Source organism: Alternaria rosae, assembly GCF_020736505.1.
Source record: "Alternaria rosae strain MPI-PUGE-AT-0040 chromosome Unknown BKA58scaffold_2, whole genome shotgun sequence".
Taxonomy (NCBI): domain Eukaryota; kingdom Fungi; phylum Ascomycota; class Dothideomycetes; order Pleosporales; family Pleosporaceae; genus Alternaria; species Alternaria rosae.
Genome location: NW_025763571.1, coordinates 96889 through 113095, shown reverse-complemented (window position 1 = coordinate 113095; position 16207 = coordinate 96889). Strand labels below are relative to the sequence as shown.

General features: G+C 52.7%; 7 protein-coding genes across 7 annotated transcripts; 3 read left to right on the top strand and 4 right to left on the bottom strand.

Annotated features, from left to right (window-relative positions):
• Positions 1–206: 206 nt before the first annotated feature.
• On the bottom strand, positions 207–1935 carry BKA58DRAFT_75342 (high-affinity nickel-transport protein-domain-containing protein). The gene is made up of 3 exons (XM_046175856.1): positions 1578–1935; positions 684–1521; positions 207–635 (listed from the first exon to the last, which is right to left on the bottom strand). The coding sequence occupies exons 1-3, from the start codon at positions 1776–1778 to the stop codon at positions 382–384; spliced, it is 1293 nt and encodes a 430-aa protein (XP_046028321.1). The 5' UTR covers positions 1779–1935; the 3' UTR covers positions 207–381.
• BKA58DRAFT_75341 (3-oxoacyl-synthase-like protein) lies at positions 1936–4191 on the bottom strand. Its single transcript, XM_046175855.1, has 8 exons — positions 3685–4191; positions 3468–3634; positions 3307–3414; positions 3184–3255; positions 3050–3136; positions 2734–3000; positions 2310–2678; positions 1936–2260 (listed from the first exon to the last, which is right to left on the bottom strand). Exons 1-8 carry the CDS (start codon positions 3734–3736, stop codon positions 2093–2095), a joined length of 1290 nt encoding a protein of 429 aa, XP_046028320.1. The 5' UTR covers positions 3737–4191; the 3' UTR covers positions 1936–2092.
• Positions 4192–4335: 144 nt separating this feature from the next.
• On the top strand, positions 4336–6722 carry BKA58DRAFT_75434 (Alpha/Beta hydrolase protein). Its single transcript, XM_046175859.1, has 3 exons — positions 4336–4687; positions 4848–5238; positions 5291–6722. The coding sequence occupies exons 1-3, from the start codon at positions 4648–4650 to the stop codon at positions 6405–6407; spliced, it is 1548 nt and encodes a 515-aa protein (XP_046028319.1). The 5' UTR covers positions 4336–4647; the 3' UTR covers positions 6408–6722.
• A 365-nt stretch (positions 6723–7087) lies between these two features.
• BKA58DRAFT_309613 (chaperonin 10-like protein) lies at positions 7088–8305 on the top strand (the record flags this gene model as incomplete). Its single annotated transcript, XM_046167257.1, has 3 exons — positions 7088–7649; positions 7742–8115; positions 8171–8305. The coding sequence occupies 3 exons, from the start codon at positions 7088–7090 to the stop codon at positions 8303–8305; spliced, it is 1071 nt and encodes a 356-aa protein (XP_046028318.1).
• A 1754-nt stretch (positions 8306–10059) lies between these two features.
• On the top strand, positions 10060–12031 carry BKA58DRAFT_75233 (uncharacterized protein). The gene has a single exon (XM_046175853.1). The coding sequence runs from the start codon at positions 10258–10260 to the stop codon at positions 11863–11865; it is 1608 nt and encodes a 535-aa protein (XP_046028317.1). The 5' UTR covers positions 10060–10257; the 3' UTR covers positions 11866–12031.
• A 104-nt stretch (positions 12032–12135) lies between these two features.
• On the bottom strand, positions 12136–13146 carry BKA58DRAFT_375186 (uncharacterized protein). Its single transcript, XM_046169401.1, has 3 exons — positions 12515–13146; positions 12395–12423; positions 12136–12329 (listed from the first exon to the last, which is right to left on the bottom strand). Exons 1-3 carry the CDS (start codon positions 13060–13062, stop codon positions 12199–12201), a joined length of 708 nt encoding a protein of 235 aa, XP_046028316.1. The 5' UTR covers positions 13063–13146; the 3' UTR covers positions 12136–12198.
• Positions 13147–13609: 463 nt separating this feature from the next.
• On the bottom strand, positions 13610–16036 carry BKA58DRAFT_309493 (mitochondrial small ribosomal subunit Rsm22-domain-containing protein; the record flags this gene model as incomplete). Its single annotated transcript, XM_046167249.1, has 1 exon — positions 13610–16036. One exon carries the CDS (start codon positions 16034–16036, stop codon positions 13610–13612), a length of 2427 nt encoding a protein of 808 aa, XP_046028315.1.
• Between the last annotated feature and the right edge of the window lie 171 nt (positions 16037–16207).

The following is a 16207-nucleotide window of genomic DNA, read 5'->3' as shown; positions in this document are numbered from 1 at the left end:
CGTTACAACGCAAGCCCATGTCATCACCCATCTACAGCCTGCTACTGTCGTAAAGGAATCCGAATTTCGGTCATAAAGCTGCACCTCCTCAGATGTACACAATTTGCCTTTTCAATCAATGCTTTACGACTCTGATAGACTCTTCATACATCATCACTTCGAACGGCCAGCTCCAGCAGATCTCTACAGCGGTCTCTTATACTCTTCAGGCCGTCATAGCGTCTTCGAAAGATTCCGCTGGGAGAACGTTCGACTTGACATGTATGAGCTCGCAGTTTGACAAACAATGAACTCGGGATCGGAAGAGGTAAAGGCTATAGGCAGGCCGTCGGGTAACATCAAATTGAAAGGGCAACTTCTGGTGCTGCCGACACAAAGTTTTCAACAACGTGCAGGACCAGCGTCTGTGACTTCTACTGGCTCGATGTCCACCTCCACCGCTTTTGCCTGCGTCCTACTCGATGCGACGATACCTCGATTGTGCTCTTCGTCTGAGCTAGGCGCATCGTTTTCCTGAGGTAATGGCTCAAAGTGCGCATTGTTGACTCTTTTCCTATCGATGCGACGTCTCCAAGGCTTGTACAGCAGAACACTGAGACCACCGAAAACGATGAATGTACCGCATATAGCTCCGCCTACATTCCGTTAGTGTCCAATTCTTCTAGTGCGATCAATCAACGCACCAACTATATCCCAAGCATCGCCCAGCTTTTCGACGCCTTCCCAAAACTTGCCATGCGGCTCAGCAACATTAAGCACCAAATTGAGGAACTGCACTGTCCCGATGATGGTCGCGACGACCACAGTGATGACTGTTAGCACAATGCTGTAGTAGCAAATGGCGATCGGGTCGCGCGCAAGTTGCGTGCTTGTGTACAGACTCATCATCAGCGCACCATCGGTGGTGTCGAGAAGGCACATGCCTGCTGTGAAGAGCAGTGGAAAGATCAAAATCAGCCAAATTGATGTCCCCTTCGTGGCTTGAATCGAACTTATTCCTAGGATAGCGATCTCGGAAGAAGTGTCGAAACCTAGCCCGAAAAGTACACCGAGAGGATACATCTTCCAGGGTCGGTCGACCAACTTGAAGAGCTTTTGCAATATCGGGAAGAGGCAACCACCGCCCTGTATCTTGAACTGTTCGTGCTCACTACCAGGGTCACTCGAAATCATCTTTCGCATCTGTACTATGAGCTTGTACAGAATGTAGATGTTCATAAGACCAAGGAGCAACAAGAAAGCAGCAGAGACAGAAGTGCCAATAATGCCACCGACACGCTCGAAATTGTCAAACTTGTCTGACACAGCCGCTGCAGTTCCTGCAACGATGAGCGACGTGATGATGACGATGGTAGAATGTCCGAGACTGAAGAACATTCCAACCGTCACTGGCCGCTGGCCTGCAGCAATGAGACGGCGAGTCATGAGATCGATAGCCGAAATATGATCTGCATCCAGGGCATGGCGCAAGCCCAGAGTGTATGAGAGGATTGCTGTCGAGATCAGTGGCGTATGCCAGTGCTGCCGACGTTTAGCAGATGCGATCAAAGCCATTCGGATTCAGCTTCTTTGCTTACTAAGACTATACCAACTGCCGCCCAAACAAGGAGGTTCACAGCGACGAGGATGATGATGATTGCGATTGCCGCGAATGGAAGCCTTCTGAGGTAGGGTGTCTGCGCATGATATGCAGATGCTTTGTTGGATGCATTGCGAAAGAATGATAATTTGCTCCCTGCATCGCTACCCACTACAGATGAGGGGCGGGAGGTTGCCATTCTACAGGAATTCGCCCTCGCGCGTGACAAAGAGCACGAGAAATTGAGCTCGAAGTCTGATAGGAAGAGAAAGGAGTTTGAAGAGGCAACTATAATGAAGCTTGGAAGGTAATTATCGCAGATGCGGCTCCTGTCGTCTACGGGTGGCACCGTGGGATGCAAATGACGCCAAGTGGGGCTAGCAGCTGTTATCGTGACCCTCTGGCGGGGTAATTAGCATCATGGTGTACTAATGACTGCGAATCCACAAAACTTTGGCATCAAGTTTTGACGACCGGAAGCTTGTATCGCATATGGTGAACTATCGTCGGCTTTCAGATTTTGCGGAAGCATAAAGATGCGTTGGTGCCACCGAAACCGAAGCTATTCGAGAGAGCCACATTGACTCTGTGCTGTTGAGCAGCATTGGCGACGTAGTTGCAGTTAAAGTCAACCGCCGGATCTCCTGGATTCTGGAGATTGAGAGTCGGAGGTAGGATGTTCTGATCATCGTCAACATGTAGGCTATGACAAAAACCACATCTGACTTACATGATGCATCCCAAGAATCGTGAAAATGGTCTCAACGCTCCCTGCAGCACCCAGAAGATGTCCGACCGCACCTTTTGTACTGCTCACATTGATTTCACAAGCTCTATCCTTTCCGTCTTCGCCAAGCAGAAGCTCTTTGATGGCTCGGTTCTCCGCAGCATCACCCAGTGGGGTGCTCGTCGCATGGGCGTTCACGTAGTCAACAGCGCTTGGCTTGAGGCCGGCGTGTCGTAGTGCATGCTTCATTGCGAGACGTGGGCCTTGGCCATCTTCGCGAGGTGCCGTCATGTGGTGTGCGTCGCTGGACAGTCCGTAGCCGGCGATTTCAGCATAGATGTTCGCACCTCGCTTCCTTGCGTGCTCGAGTTCCTGCACCTGATTAGATACGACAGGTACGGCAACCTTGTACACAGCGATCGCGTACCTCGAGAACCACAACTCCGGCTCCTTCTCCAATGACAAAACCATCCCGTTCTCGGTCGAATGGTCGACTTGACTCCGTGGGCCGATCATTGAACTCAGTAGCCAGGCTTCTAGCCCTAGCAAAGCCTGATATCGCGAGAGGATGAATGCATGATTCAGCTCCGCCGGCTATCATAACATCTGCATCTCCGAACTGAATCAAACGTGACGCGTCTCCGATGCTATGTGCTCCGGTCGTACATGCTGTTGTCGCCGCGTGGTTCGGTCCCTATCATGTCTCAGCATCAACAAAAACATAGCCAGCAGGTTATAGCCACCTTGAATCCATAACGCATCGATATGTGACCTGCGGCTAGGTTGATCAACAGCCGCGGAACAAAGAGCGGGGACACCTTTCGGTAACCCTAGCATAATCAGTTGACAGTTACGATCGATAGCCGGGACAACCCACGCCTTTTTCGTAAGCAACTGTAGTATCATACACGTCATCTAAACTGCCGATACCAGATCCCATGTATACTCCCTATCTCGGCGTGAGTAAGATGCAGGTTGGGCGGATGCTGAGCCTCCGTACCGTGACTTCAAGATCGGCCTCTTCCTTCGAAAACCATCCCGCATCATTGAGAGCTTCCTCGGACGCCACCATGGCATATTGTGCAAAGCGTGCCATACGGCGTTCATCCTGTGACGAAATTAAAATTGTCAAAGACGAGAAGGTTGGGTGGCGGCACGTACGCTGTGGCTTAGATGCTCCTTTGTATTCCATTTGCCATCGATTTTGCTACCCTGAGGAACCAGACCAGCGACTTGGCTCGGTAGCAGCGCGAATTCAGGGCTTCTGTCTTTGATGGAAACGATGCCACACTGGCTATCGATCAGACGCTTCCAGGTTCGTCGAACACCTATCCGCGTTAGGAGAAATGGGATCAAAGCAAGGTGAACGTCGCATCACCTAGTCCAAGAGGGGTTACAAGCCCTAAGCCTGTTACTACTACCCGTCGCATCGCATGTCAGTAATAATGGTTGATGTTGGAAGATGACGCGTTTGGGTGGTCAGAGAGAGCTATTGTTACGCGCAAGCCACGTGTGGCGTCCGTTAGCGAGAGGCGCGTGCTGCATAGCGTCTGTCGTTATCGCTTCAGGTCCCTGCGTTTCCCTCCCATCGCAGGAATTCTATATACTGCACGCTGATCTCGGCTTCCATTCGCAGCCGTTGACTAATCAGAGTACGCTTTGCGCCAGTCGCTTGATGCATCTTTCCGACGATGACAAGTCGTATCTGGGCCAATAATATATTTCTGTGTACTATAAAAACCAGCCAACAACCTGCAATTTGCTCATGACCATCGCAATCAAAGTCCGGAGAGCTCAGCTTTTCTGTTGTTATTGTGTAATCCTCTAATTTAAAACACCGATAGGCAGCCGGTGACTCTGTCTGTTGATCGTGCTCGAGGGTTTGGCAACAGTCTTCGTGTTATTGCACAACCTCATGGGAGAGATCGTAGTGTGACGCTATTCTGCGCAAAGCAGTGATTATGTCGCCAAGTAGGTGGAAAGAATCCTAGATAATGGCGGACGGGTAACACTCGGAGGGAAGCCTTGAATCTTGTCTCGGGCATGCGGGGAACTCTGGAAACAGTGTTAAGAGTATCAAGGCTTGGGTAGACACTTCAAAAGACTAATTTAGGCAAAGAGTGATGGTTGATGTTTGACAGATCGAGGGCATCATACGGGCCCGGGCATGCCAGGCAAATCCCCAAAAGCACGTCATTGTCTTGGCGAGCCTCGTCTAGCGGGCGTCTGCGAGCATCACTCAACACCAATGCGATGACTCCCCACAATGTGATCGAGACGCCAGACTTCCTGCGACGCAGGCTCTACTCTTCCCTACGAATACACATACGATATCGCGAATATGGATACCTATGGATCTACCAATGGATCGAGGAAGTACAGTAGGTGCACTTTAAACTTTTTTTTGCCGTCGCAAGCATTTCGGACAGGCAAAGCAAGAACGGCTGGTTGCTGTAATCTGCTATGCGAAATTTTGAAGAAATTCAGACGAGTTTCCTTGATGCGTTCTGACCGTGCAAGATCCAAACTGACATGCGGTAGGGACGGTGTCGTCGCAACCCGAGAATCCGTTCGCCAAACTTATCCCCGACCAGACGTTTGCCGTCATACCCCAAGTCGCGCTCGAATCCGGCGTCGTCTTACACAATGTCAGCGTTGCCTACAAGACCTACGGTACCCTCGCGCCCAGCGGAGACAATGCCATGGTAATATGCCATGCGCTCACGGGAAGCGCTGACGTGGGAGACTGGTGGGGACCGTTGCTAGGTGGGCCTGGGAAGGCTTTCGATATATCGCGCTTCTTCGTGGTCTGTATGAATAGTCTCGGCAGTCCCTACGGGAGCGCAAGCCCGGTCACAGCAAAAGACGGCGACGTCTCGCTGGGCCCATACGGACCTGAGTTTCCACTGACAACCGTAAGAGACGATGTCAAGTTAGTCGAGCAAACTCTGGAATTTGTACTGGGAAGCCGCTAACGGGCACAGTATCTTCAAGCTTCTCTTGGATGATCTTGGTGTGAAGCAAGTCGCTGCGGTCATTGGAGGATCTATGGGCGGTATGCTTGTCCTCGAGTTTGCCTACTTCGGAAAAGACTACGTCAAGACCATCATCCCGATAGCCACTTCCGCTCGCTACAGCGCATGGGGCATCAGCTGGGGCGAAGCCCAACGGCAAAGTATCTACAGCGACCCCAAATACGACGACGGCTATTACGCATATGAAGATCCTCCATCGACCGGGCTTGGAGCCGCACGCATGTCTGCTTTATTGACTTACAGAAGCCGCGACTCGTTTGAATCAAGGTTTGGACGCAACACACCAGACCTATCCAAGAAACAGAGCATCAACACTGTACCGCGACCGACCACTCCGTCGAATCCCTCCCACGAACACTGGGCGATACACAACCACGGTCACAAGAACGCTGGCTCCCCGCGTCTCATGTCGCGGACAAACAGTAGTACCGCCATACCCGGTTCTGCAGCCGCACATGCCGACCTCGAATTCCATGATGCATCGGACCCAGCCACTCCGAACCTCGAAAGGTCAAGTTCAACAAGTAGCAACAGTCAATTCCCGCGCTCATCGAAGCCTCTAGCGCCGCACTACTTCTCAGCACAGTCCTACCTCCGTTACCAGGCCGACAAGTTCATCAAGCGTTTTGACGCTAATTGTTACATCGCAATTACAAGAAAGCTGGATACGCACGATGTATCCCGCTACCGCTATCCTGAAGGCGAGACACCCGACACACTAGATCCAGTATCGGCCCTTCATCATGCGCTTTCCTTGATTGAACAGCCTACACTTGTACTAGGTATACAATCGGACGGTCTCTTCACATTTGCCGAACAGAAGGAATTGGCCGCGTGTATTCCCAAGGCTACTCTTAAGACCATCGATTCTCCAGACGGTCACGACGCCTTCCTCCTGGAATTTGAGCAGGTAAACAAACACTTACTAGGCTTCCTCAAGACCGAGCTTCCGGAGATCATGAATAAAACACCAAATGTAGAGACCGCAACAAGCGATTCTGGTATGGCTGCCACCAAAACCAGCACGTTTGGTGAGGCTGAGGTCGACGATATCACGGCATGGTAAGAACAATGGGAGCATTGAATTTGGCACGGCGTTCTGGGTTCAGAGGACAACTGCACTAGTCGGCGTACAGATTTCGGTATAGGCTTGAAAGAAGGCTGCGTGATTCTGATACGCCCTGGAGCGTCTGGAGCTGAGGTTCAACCCCTCGTAGACACCAAGTACTGCAGCATGAGAGCAGCAACAACAACCCAATAATTCTCTCCTCGTAGTTTTCCCGAATCTTTCAACTCCGTCACAAAAGGCTCGCTCATGTCCAACTTATCTCATGTCTGTACCCCGCCTTGCACGCTAAGCTTTAGTCATCTCCGCACGTCCACAGTCTCGCGTGCCCCTCATCCTCGGTTCGTATACACAGCGGATACTCCCCGCAGATCTTGACACGAACGTGCTTTATCCGATCTGGTCTCCCGAGTTGCAGTGCCGTAGGATCACGAGGGCTTCGGTGACGATTCACGGTAAGTTGTAAACGCAACGTCTTGACAATGGTAGAGGGGTTCTCTGTGTACCAAATTTGATATGCCAAAGGCCAAGAACAGGGTCCGTTAAGTTCGACCCCCGCACATAGGACAGTGAGTGCCGGGCGTCCGTGATGATACATATATAGGTGTATTTGGAGTGACTCGGTGTTCCTCATTCAGCCATATTCCCTTTCTTCACATCGTCCCGAATACAGTAACATTATGCAACTCCCCAAAACACAAAAGGCGGCCATCAAACAAGGCACCGGCGACAACGCTAGGATTACCATCAAGGAGATTCCTGTCCCAGAGCCAGCTGCCGACCAGATTCTCGTCAAGATAAATTATAGTGGCCTCTGTGCCTCGGACAAGTCCCTGCTCCATGATGAGTGGGACTTCAAGATGGCCGAATGCACCGAAGGCATCGCAGGGCATGAGGGCGCTGGCATCGTTGTAGCCGTTGGCGCAAACGTGCAAGATCTCTGGCAGATCGGTAATCGCGCTGGTATCAAATGGATTGCGTCTGTATGCCGACGATGCGAGTTTTGTACTAACGGCCAAGATGAATGTCATTGTCCGAAGCAGCTGAACAGCGGATTTACTATTGCGGGAACGTTTCAGGAGTATTGCTTAACGGATGCGAGGTATGCGACGAGATTGCCTGATGGTGTCAAAGACGAGGAGGCGGGCCCGATCATGTGCGGCGGCGTTACGGCGTATGTTGCCTGCAAGAGAAGTAAGGTACTCCCCGGACAATGGATTGTCATTCCGGGAGCAGGTGGAGGTGAGTATACCCATGACGCTTTCGCGTCCTCTTCCATCTTTCGCAGCGACGAAGATGAAATCGTCATACAACATGATACTAATACCACCCAGGCCTCGGTCATTTTGGTGTTCAATACGCTCGCCATATGGGTATGCGCGTTATTGCAATCGACGGCGGCGACGCCAAACGCGATCTCTGCCTCTCTCTCGGTGCCGAGAGGTTTATCGACTTCACTACATGCTCGGACATCACTTCCGAGATCATGAAGATTACTACTTATGGCGCCCACGGTGTCATCGTCTTCGCAGCAACAAAAGCAGGCTACGAACAAGCGCCACATCTGCTGAGACCAAACGGCACGATGGTGTGTGTAGGTCTACCGAAAGATTCGTCGATCATTGCGGGAGCTAGTCCAATCCTGATGTGCCTCAAGAGATTGAATGTTGTGGGAAGTGTGACGGGAACGCTGAAGGACGTTGAGGAGGTAAGTGTATTTCTCGCGAGTTAGCCAGGGAGACTGCTACTAACTGGACGGGTAGGCACTCGACTTTACTTCGCGAGGACTGGTACATCCGATTCTGACGCATGGTGGTTTAGAGGATATTGATCGGTTTTGTGCGGATATGAATGCAGGGAAGCTTGCTGGTCGGGCTGTTATCAGGATCACTGCGTAGATGGGTACAGTCCGTGATACTCTACATCAAGAAAAGACTTGATAACGTTATCCTACACTCAAGATAGATTTGCGCCAAACTCTACGTGAAGCAAATCAGAGGCGAATGAAGTTTCTGCTTTTCTTGACCCCCTCCTTCGTTATGATGCGATTGAATGCGTCGCTAAGAGATTTTCGAGCGACTGTGGTTTACGATGTGCTCATCTTAACTTGTCTCGTGCAAATACTAGTCAGCGCTCTTTGGGGGACTACATCGGGGAACAACAGGCCCACTTGAGTGTAGCTCTAGATCTGCCATCGAAGAATAGAGTAACCAGTCACGGATGTATTAAATGTAAGGTGATCGATGATGACTGTATGGAGAGGATCATAGGTTTCAGATCAAGACCGGGACACTAGACGGAGTTGTCGAGAAAACGGTGCCAGTTGCCACGAAAATGCCGGATACGAGTGTGTGAGGCACACACAGAGTGCATCACTGCAGATATCCGCTATGCGAAGTGTCATTATCCTAGGGCTAATTTCAGATTGCGATAGGCGTCTGGCTCTTCACCAAACGCGAACCGTACCACAGAAGTTGTTTATCGAAATGTCTTTGGCGCAGCGCAAGCAGGATTGCCTCATAGGTTACGCGAAAGTGACGGAAAGATGACGTGGAAAGACAGAAAGACGATGCTCGAAAAGAAGCGGCAAAGAAGAAAGTAAGATAGTCGAGCAGGAAGAAGGTGTTGGCGAAACCTGGAGTCGGACAGGAGGGTGCGACCTAAGCGTGTCGGTTACTATAGGCCAAAAGGCGAGCCTGTCTGAGGAACGGAGGACAAAGATAAGCGGCGAACGCGTGCCGCCTGCGCCAGCGTACCGCGAACCTGAGCCGTGGGATTGCAGTTAGCTGATGACCGAGACGCCGGACGGGAAGACATCCAAGGTTGCACACACGAAGACTTGTTGTGACTGCGCATGGCGAATTAGCCTTTCGCGACCTTAGGGCAAGAAGCCGTCATGTGTCGAAGCCAAGAAAAAGTCGACCTAGGGCGAGGCCTGACTCAGCCGAAGTGGCTCGGTTTGCGTTAGCAGGGGGAGGAGCGTGTCATGGTGGTGGAGCCGAGTTCGTCTGCGTGGTGTGGGAGCATCCAAAAAAGCGATGGTGTTGTGACTCTAGGCTCGGTCAGAGGTGCGCGAGATTCTCAGCTGAAGCAAAAAGCACGCAAGGTGGAGTGGAGTGCGGCGGCACCGTGGCAGTGGCATGCGGACGACGGATCGCTTGCAGAGGTGCAGGGCTCGACTTGGCTCAAAGGGGCGGGTGGGCCTGTTTCTAGGTCCTGTTAGCGGGATCTGGAACGTGTTCGGGCCTTGAGGAGATATCCTTGCATGGCACCAACAACTGCAGGGCAGCTGATAGCAACAAGTGATGCTGCTTAACTCTATCATGCCACCGCGCCGCTGACACTCGCTAGGGTTGCCTCGCCGTGCAGTCATCTTCTCCGTCAGCTTCCATTCGCACTGCACTGCACTGTCATTCTCTCCGTCAGACTTGTGTCGCATCTTCCTCGGTCGCATACGACGCGCCCCGTCCGCACTTCATTTCACAGCCGGAGCACCCCTGTCGTAGCTTCCAGATATACCCAACGCGCCTGCCACTGCTTCTTTCGCTTCTGTAGCTCCTGTGGCGTCATCTCTACAGCGACACAGGGCTTTGTCCGTTTGCTCGATTTACTTTTTCCTGGCGAGAACAAATCACTGTGACACACCGAGTCCGGGGATACCGTCGTCAAACCACTACCGCAAGCCACCCGTTCATGGCGCCTTCTCCTCGATAGGTCCATGAGCTGCTTTCGCACCACGCGCCGCTTCCAAATACAGCGTCAATACATACACTAAAGTCCTGCCTTGACCTCGGCCTAGAGCTCTGCAGGACCTTGCGGCCATTTACTCTCCAACGCACCGCCCTGCTCCATGGACTCGACCACTGAAGCCATGTCTCAAACACGTGCACCGCGACCTCGCTCGACAAACCCTTCGCCGGCCACGTCAACATATGGATACCACAACACCTACCACACTCACGCCCAACTACCCATCGGGTCGCCGCCCTCGTATGCTTGCGCAACCGATCCTCAGACCCGTCGCGTCCTAGACGAAAGGACAAGGAGAGAGAAAGAGGCTGTGCGCAGTACTCAGTCACCTCCGCCCTATACCTGCACCGTCGAGATAGAAGGAGTTGTTGGCATCAAGCAGGAACTATCCTCGCCATTCCAGGTCTCGGGACATCGCGAATGGCACGATGTCTACGCCATACTTCGAGGCACGCAGTTGAGCATACATCGCATAAAGTACCCGGGTCTCCTCAGCAAAAACAAAGAGCCATGTCCCGGCCGCTTGTTGCGAACCTATTCCTTGCAGCATGCTGAAGTTGGCGTGGCATCTGATTTCAAGAAGACGTCGTTGATACCAAAGTCTCCTTTCGCCCACCTGGTGCCCGCTGTCGCTCGGCCTAAACTGTACGAAACGGATCCACAGCTTTTCGAGCCTGTGCGGGAACATGCCATCCGCCTGCGCCTGGAGTTTGAACAGTTCTTGCTGTGTCCGTCGACTGAGCAAGGCATGCTCAACTGGGTGGAATTGTTTTGCGCCGCCATCGACATCAGTGCACCCCTAGAAGATCGCAGCGAGCCCCGCTACAGAAGTCTTCCTCGAAGAGGCAGGCGTCAACGCATTTTGGACAGCGCGCAGTTCGGAGAAAACCTGGAGAGTCTGACAAGTCTAGAAGCCGGCCGACGCATCATTGCACAGCAGGAGCAGATTATCCGTCAACTTTACCCACATCTGGCTGGCACCCGCGATTCGGGCATCAGCCACGCAGCGCCCGCGCCAGACCTAGAACTCGACGACTTCGACCCCGAAGACGTTCGTTTCCCAACGCGGCATGCGAGAGATTCTCTAGCACGCATCTCTTCGCACGACTACGAGCAAGGCGATGACGAGCGTCCTGAGAGTGGCTCATCGTCAGATCCCAAATCAGCACCGGCGATCCGACCTTGCTCTGCGCAGACCCTGCGTTATCGCCGCCGTTGCGCTCCAGTGTTGCTTGCTTCTTCTCCACGTGTCAGCGACGTAGTTTTTGGAAAAGGTCAACGCTTCCGCATTAGCGTCAAGGCGCACATGCTCGTCGACTATACCCCGCACCCACCCCGTTACGACGTGCATGGTTTCGCGAGATCCAAACGCTCTGCAAGGTTTACAACGATCCACAGCTCACCAACAGCCGCTGCAGACAAAACTGAATCCGCTGCTGCCTCGTCAGAGAGACCCAGCTCGCCTATTCGTGGTGTCAGTGATGATTCCATAACCTCAATCACTTTCGGCGAAGACCTAGGCCCTATGCGCTCCAAGTCAAACAGCGATGCTACAGGCCCATCAGGTCCACCATCGCCGTCTGGCATGTCGCAAACAAAGATGGATACAGCGCGTCAACTGGAGACGTTAGGAAAGCGACGACCGAGCGAGGACAGTCGTGAGACAGGCCTGAGTGCCGTCACAATTGGTGCCGGCTTGATGATATGAGCATCCATCATACATTTCGTCTACACATACTCTCTTATGTCTTGCTGCATCATTGGGCGTCAACCGAGTGTACATCTCGACTTACAGGGACCACTACTTTTCTTTTTTTCAGCATTTGCACCGGTGTCACAAGCCGGAAGGAGGATATACCCATTTTACTTTGTATGGCATATAACGAGAGCGTTTGCGTTGGGTCAGCAGTCGTAGTCGACGGCAGCGGGTCGTCTGTATATAGGCCATGTTGACATCAATCAAATTCATCTATAGAAATGACCCGTGCATGTAATCTTTCCATAGCTCGACCTCTCAAGCAACGTCGCGATGCTGGCACGTCTAAAACTTGACATAGCCCTTGTCCTTGACAAACGTAGCCAACCACGGTACATCCCTTTCCTGCTGCACCAACTGCGCATAAAACGCGCCATGCGCAGGGCCATCCACACCGTTTAGCATGGGCTCACCATCTGCAAATGTAAAGTTATGAAGTCAGTGTACCTCTCATATGCAGTTTGTATAGTCATTTTCTTACCATGCTGTCGTTGATCTGCATAGAAGAACCTATATCCCGATATTAGCAGAACGTCCTATATCTAACCCAGACGTTGACAGCAAGAGAAGTTCTTGCGTAGAGAGAAAAAAACAAACTCACCGATACCCCTTCTCCTTGTATAAAGCATCTGCCATGCCAACCCAATGCGCACTCGCGCTCTTTCCCACACCCAGTGTCAAGAACAGCGGGACAGGCGCAATGGTCTGATTCAGCATATTGCCTGTGTAGATAAACGTCTTCTGACCCCCTACATGCTCCTCTCCCATGCTTTCCCAGCTCTTGACCGCTTCCTGCGCTGCTACATACGGACTCACGGTATTGACATTCAGGTCTTTTGCAAATTGTTCCGGGGGTATGGATAGCACGCTCTCTTCCGCAGGAGGAGGCGTCAGCGCGGCGGCGTTCCAAACCACAACGCTGGGCGATGTACCATACTCTTTAAGCACGAGCGAGAAAAGATTGGGGATGGATGTTGGCGCTGTGAAATCGGCTTTCAGGGTGAGGATACCCGTGTCGGGGTTGATGCTGTTGGTGCCGGATCGGGAGGCAGTTGCAACGCGGTAATTCAGGGTGGTGAATGAGGTGCTTATGGCTAAGCCTACATTGGGGCCTGCGCCGAGAATGAGGGCGACGGGTTTGGTGGACATGATGTTGGATTGATGCTGCCCAGGTGCGTGGGGCGGTACAGTAAGACAAGAGAAGAATGGAGCCAAGATACAGAAACGGTTGGTGGTCCTATTGAAGATGCATGTGCTTTCCGTCGATACTTATATGCAGTAGGACGAACAATCACGCAACCTCCCATACATCCGCCAGCTTCCAGAGTCCAATCGCATTTGTAATATGTGCTGCATACCTGCATGTCAGCACAATCACCCCGGACTTTACTTTCATACATCCTCGCTCTTTGCCAGTCGTTAAGTAGGTGAGAAGCCAAGAGGACGAATCCAGAAGGAGGAACGTCGGGAACGTGCATGAGAAGTTACAAATAGGACGTAATCGGTGCCAAGCGAAGACTTACCAATCAATATGGCTTGGCGAATCGGAATGTTTGGCCGCTTGGTAGGTTGAAATGCAACGGAAATGTGCCGTGCAGCAAGCAAAATGGAAGGAGACTTAACCTGAGCGTCAATTCTCTGAATCCGCGGAATCGGCCATATCGTACAATACACCACTCATACCTATAGTCGCCATTCATACGTCATCCAAGTCATAAGCATCGTGCTCAACCCTCTGCTTCCTCCCTTTCCTTCCCTTGCTACCCCGAATTTTCCGATCCGCGGTATACCGTCCATCGCGGTCACCAACCAACAACCTCCCTCCCTTGCCAAGCACCTTTGCGGGACCTTCCTCGACAGTCCTTCCATCTTTCTCACCAACACCTATTTCAATAGTGACTTGTTTTGCCTTCTTGACTTTCCTGCCCTTTTTGTCGAATTCGTCGGTTGGACGGCCGAGACGTACGTTACGTGGTATCCGCGTCTTTGCGCCGAGGGCCCAGAGGTCACCCCAGCGGACTTTTCGCGCGTCGCGGTAAGCTTGCTTGCTGAAGGAGCGTGGGACGGTCCAGCGTTCTAGCGTGCCAGCAGGTGTGCACACATCTAGGATGATGTGGCCTCTGCGCTTGAGTGCGGGGAGCACAAGACGTGGGAAGGTGAGTGGGTTCACGTCGGCAGATGAGGCCATGACGGGCTCTTCGGTTTCTGGGTCTGATGATGCGTGCCATTCGTGCCCTTCAAAAGCCGCGGCGGTTGATGCTTCACCTTGCACAAACCCTTTGCCGAGGATGTCATATCGCGGAAGGCGCTGATCGCGTCCACGCTGAACGGCTAGGTAGCTGAACTGCACATCCTCATGGTTTTTGTCTTTTGCATTCAAGATACGTTGAAGGTATGGAGGGCGGATGTATCGCTGATTGAAGAAACAAAAGTCCTTCCTTCCTTGGCTCACACCTGTAGACTGGTACATCGGGCACGTGCTGTGATTTGTGCATGGTGCAACGATCATTCCCGTCTCCTTCTCAGCGAATCTAGTATCTTCGTTTGGGTTTGACACCTGGGATTCGAGTAGCGTTTCGATAGTTTCTGAGCCGGGAGAAGATATGTGTTTGTTTAGAAGGTATGAACGGGCAGCGGCTACAACTTCGAAGCCTCGTGGTAGGCCTTTCTCGATGAGAATCAGAACACCACCCTTGGGGTTCAGAAGAGACCAGTATTTTTCGACTTGCTCTCTGCGAAGATAGTCTTGTCGGATAGGCCAAAGTGTATGTGGCGCAATGATCACGTCATAGAACTTGCGCGGTTGCTGCGTGTTTCCCTCGTCAGCCGCTGTCACAGTCTCTGGCAGTCGCGGGATAAATGTTGTGTTGTCCAGCAACTTGCTTGCACGGTGGCGCAGTGCATCAGATGCGGTCAAGACAGTCGCCTTTCCCAACGGGGTAGCACCAAGCGACGTGTTTCCCGACTCCTCGTGCATACGTTGCCATTCGGCCTCTAGCATCTCGTGCCATGCGAGCACACCGACACCACCAGAGCCAGCGTCTAGTATGGTGCCGCCCTTTTTGTCCTGCAGCATGTGTTGCAGCCATCCTGAGCCTAACCGGCGACGCACTTCAACCATGGCGCTCATGACACTTGCGTATGTACCTGGCTGTACAGAAGCCATGTAAATATCAGCCTCGATGTTGCCCATATCTGACTGCGAAGGGTCGAGCGGAATTGGTTTCTGTTCGTGGCCCAAGCGTGCGGGGGTCGTGCTGGCGGAGTGAGGCAAACCACGACCGCCAAAGATACGGTTCGCAGACTCGGCGAGGTGTTTGTGGTTGGCGCGCGTCAGGAGCAGCGCGGTAGGGTCGACGAGCGAGTCCTTGGGCAGGAAGACGGTCGAAGGCGATGGCTTGAAGCGGCCCGCGATGGTCAATGGATGTGCGCGCATGAAGCCGTCTTCCTCTTGCACTTCATCTACGTCCTCCCAGGCCTCTGCTTCCTCTTGTTGCAGTCGACTCTGCTCGTAGACGTCGTCGTGGTATGCCTGCGCCTCTTCCTCCCTGCGCGCTTCCCACTCTTCGGGTGTCATTGTCTCTTGGTCCGGCTCAGCAGCTGCTTCGTTTTCGGCATCGACCTCTTCCACGACTTCAATCTCTTCGAGTTGGCCGTCCACCCCCTTCCTCAGCAAGACGATCGAGCCATCGGGTCCCTCTTGCTCGACAATCTCGTCGTCAACTGCAGCGTCAACGCGTTCCGTCTCTTCGGCAGCATCTGCAAAGACGGCTGGGCCATACAGCCTCTTGTATATCGTGTACTCGTCGTCGGTCAAGTGGTCCCGCGGCAACGTATCGCCGAACTGCTGCCTCGCTCTCCGCGCGTTGACTTCGTGGCTAACCGCCTCGGCTGCCGAGGGGGGCACGTCTTCAGTATTTCGTGGGGCATGTTGCTGCAATTGCCGTCTTCCAAAGGCTGTAGAGAAGGCTCTTCGTGGCGTTGTAGGCTCTGAGGCGACCAAGCGTAGCTGCTGCGGCGCGTGCCGTGTCTGAGACGGTAATCTTGCGCTACGCGCCCGTGAAATGGCAAAGTTTAGTCGGCACGATGCACATACTGACGGTAAGCCTCTCGTCTTCAGCATCATAGAACGCCGACCTTGATATTGTCGAACAATGCATTCTCGCCGCCCGAGGCAAAGTTCGCCGCATCTTGAATCCAGGGTCCACGCGCTAAGCCCTGCCCAATCCAAATGCCTGCCGACATGTTTACTCAGCCTGCGCCCCGCTAGAGATGGCTCCCACCAACTGTACAA

Bases quoted from the DNA above. Each gene is read 5' to 3' on its own strand.
- BKA58DRAFT_75434 (XM_046175859.1), top strand. From the start codon at position 4,648: ATGGATACCTATGGATCTACCAATGGATCGAGGAAGTACA. The intron at 4,688-4,847 runs GTAGGTGCACTT...GACATGCGGTAG, and splicing joins CAATGGATCGAGGAAGTACA to GGACGGTGTCGTCGCAACCC. The intron at 5,239-5,290 runs GTTAGTCGAGCA...TAACGGGCACAG, and splicing joins ACCGTAAGAGACGATGTCAA to TATCTTCAAGCTTCTCTTGG.
- BKA58DRAFT_75342 (XM_046175856.1), bottom strand. From the start codon at position 1,778: ATGGCAACCTCCCGCCCCTCATCTGTAGTGGGTAGCGATGCAGGGAGC. The intron at 1,522-1,577 runs GTAAGCAAAGAA...AAACGTCGGCAG, and splicing joins CGGCAGTTGGTATAGTCTTA to CACTGGCATACGCCACTGAT. The intron at 636-683 runs GTGCGTTGATTG...AACGGAATGTAG, and splicing joins CGATGCTTGGGATATAGTTG to GCGGAGCTATATGCGGTACA.
- BKA58DRAFT_75341 (XM_046175855.1), bottom strand. From the start codon at position 3,736: ATGCGACGGGTAGTAGTAACAGGCTTAGGGCTTGTAACCCCTCTTGGA. The intron at 3,635-3,684 runs GTGATGCGACGT...TAACGCGGATAG, and splicing joins TGTAACCCCTCTTGGACTAG to GTGTTCGACGAACCTGGAAG. The intron at 3,137-3,183 runs GTGGGTTGTCCC...TGATTATGCTAG, and splicing joins CAGTTGCTTACGAAAAAGGC to GGTTACCGAAAGGTGTCCCC.
- BKA58DRAFT_375186 (XM_046169401.1), bottom strand. From the start codon at position 13,062: ATGTCCACCAAACCCGTCGCCCTCATTCTCGGCGCAGGCCCCAATGTA. The intron at 12,424-12,514 runs GTGAGTTTGTTT...ATCGGGATATAG, and splicing joins TACAAGGAGAAGGGGTATCG to GTTCTTCTATGCAGATCAAC. The intron at 12,330-12,394 runs GTAAGAAAATGA...TTACATTTGCAG, and splicing joins TGCAGATCAACGACAGCATG to ATGGTGAGCCCATGCTAAAC.
- BKA58DRAFT_75233 (XM_046175853.1), top strand. From the start codon at position 10,258: ATGGACTCGACCACTGAAGCCATGTCTCAAACACGTGCACCGCGACCT.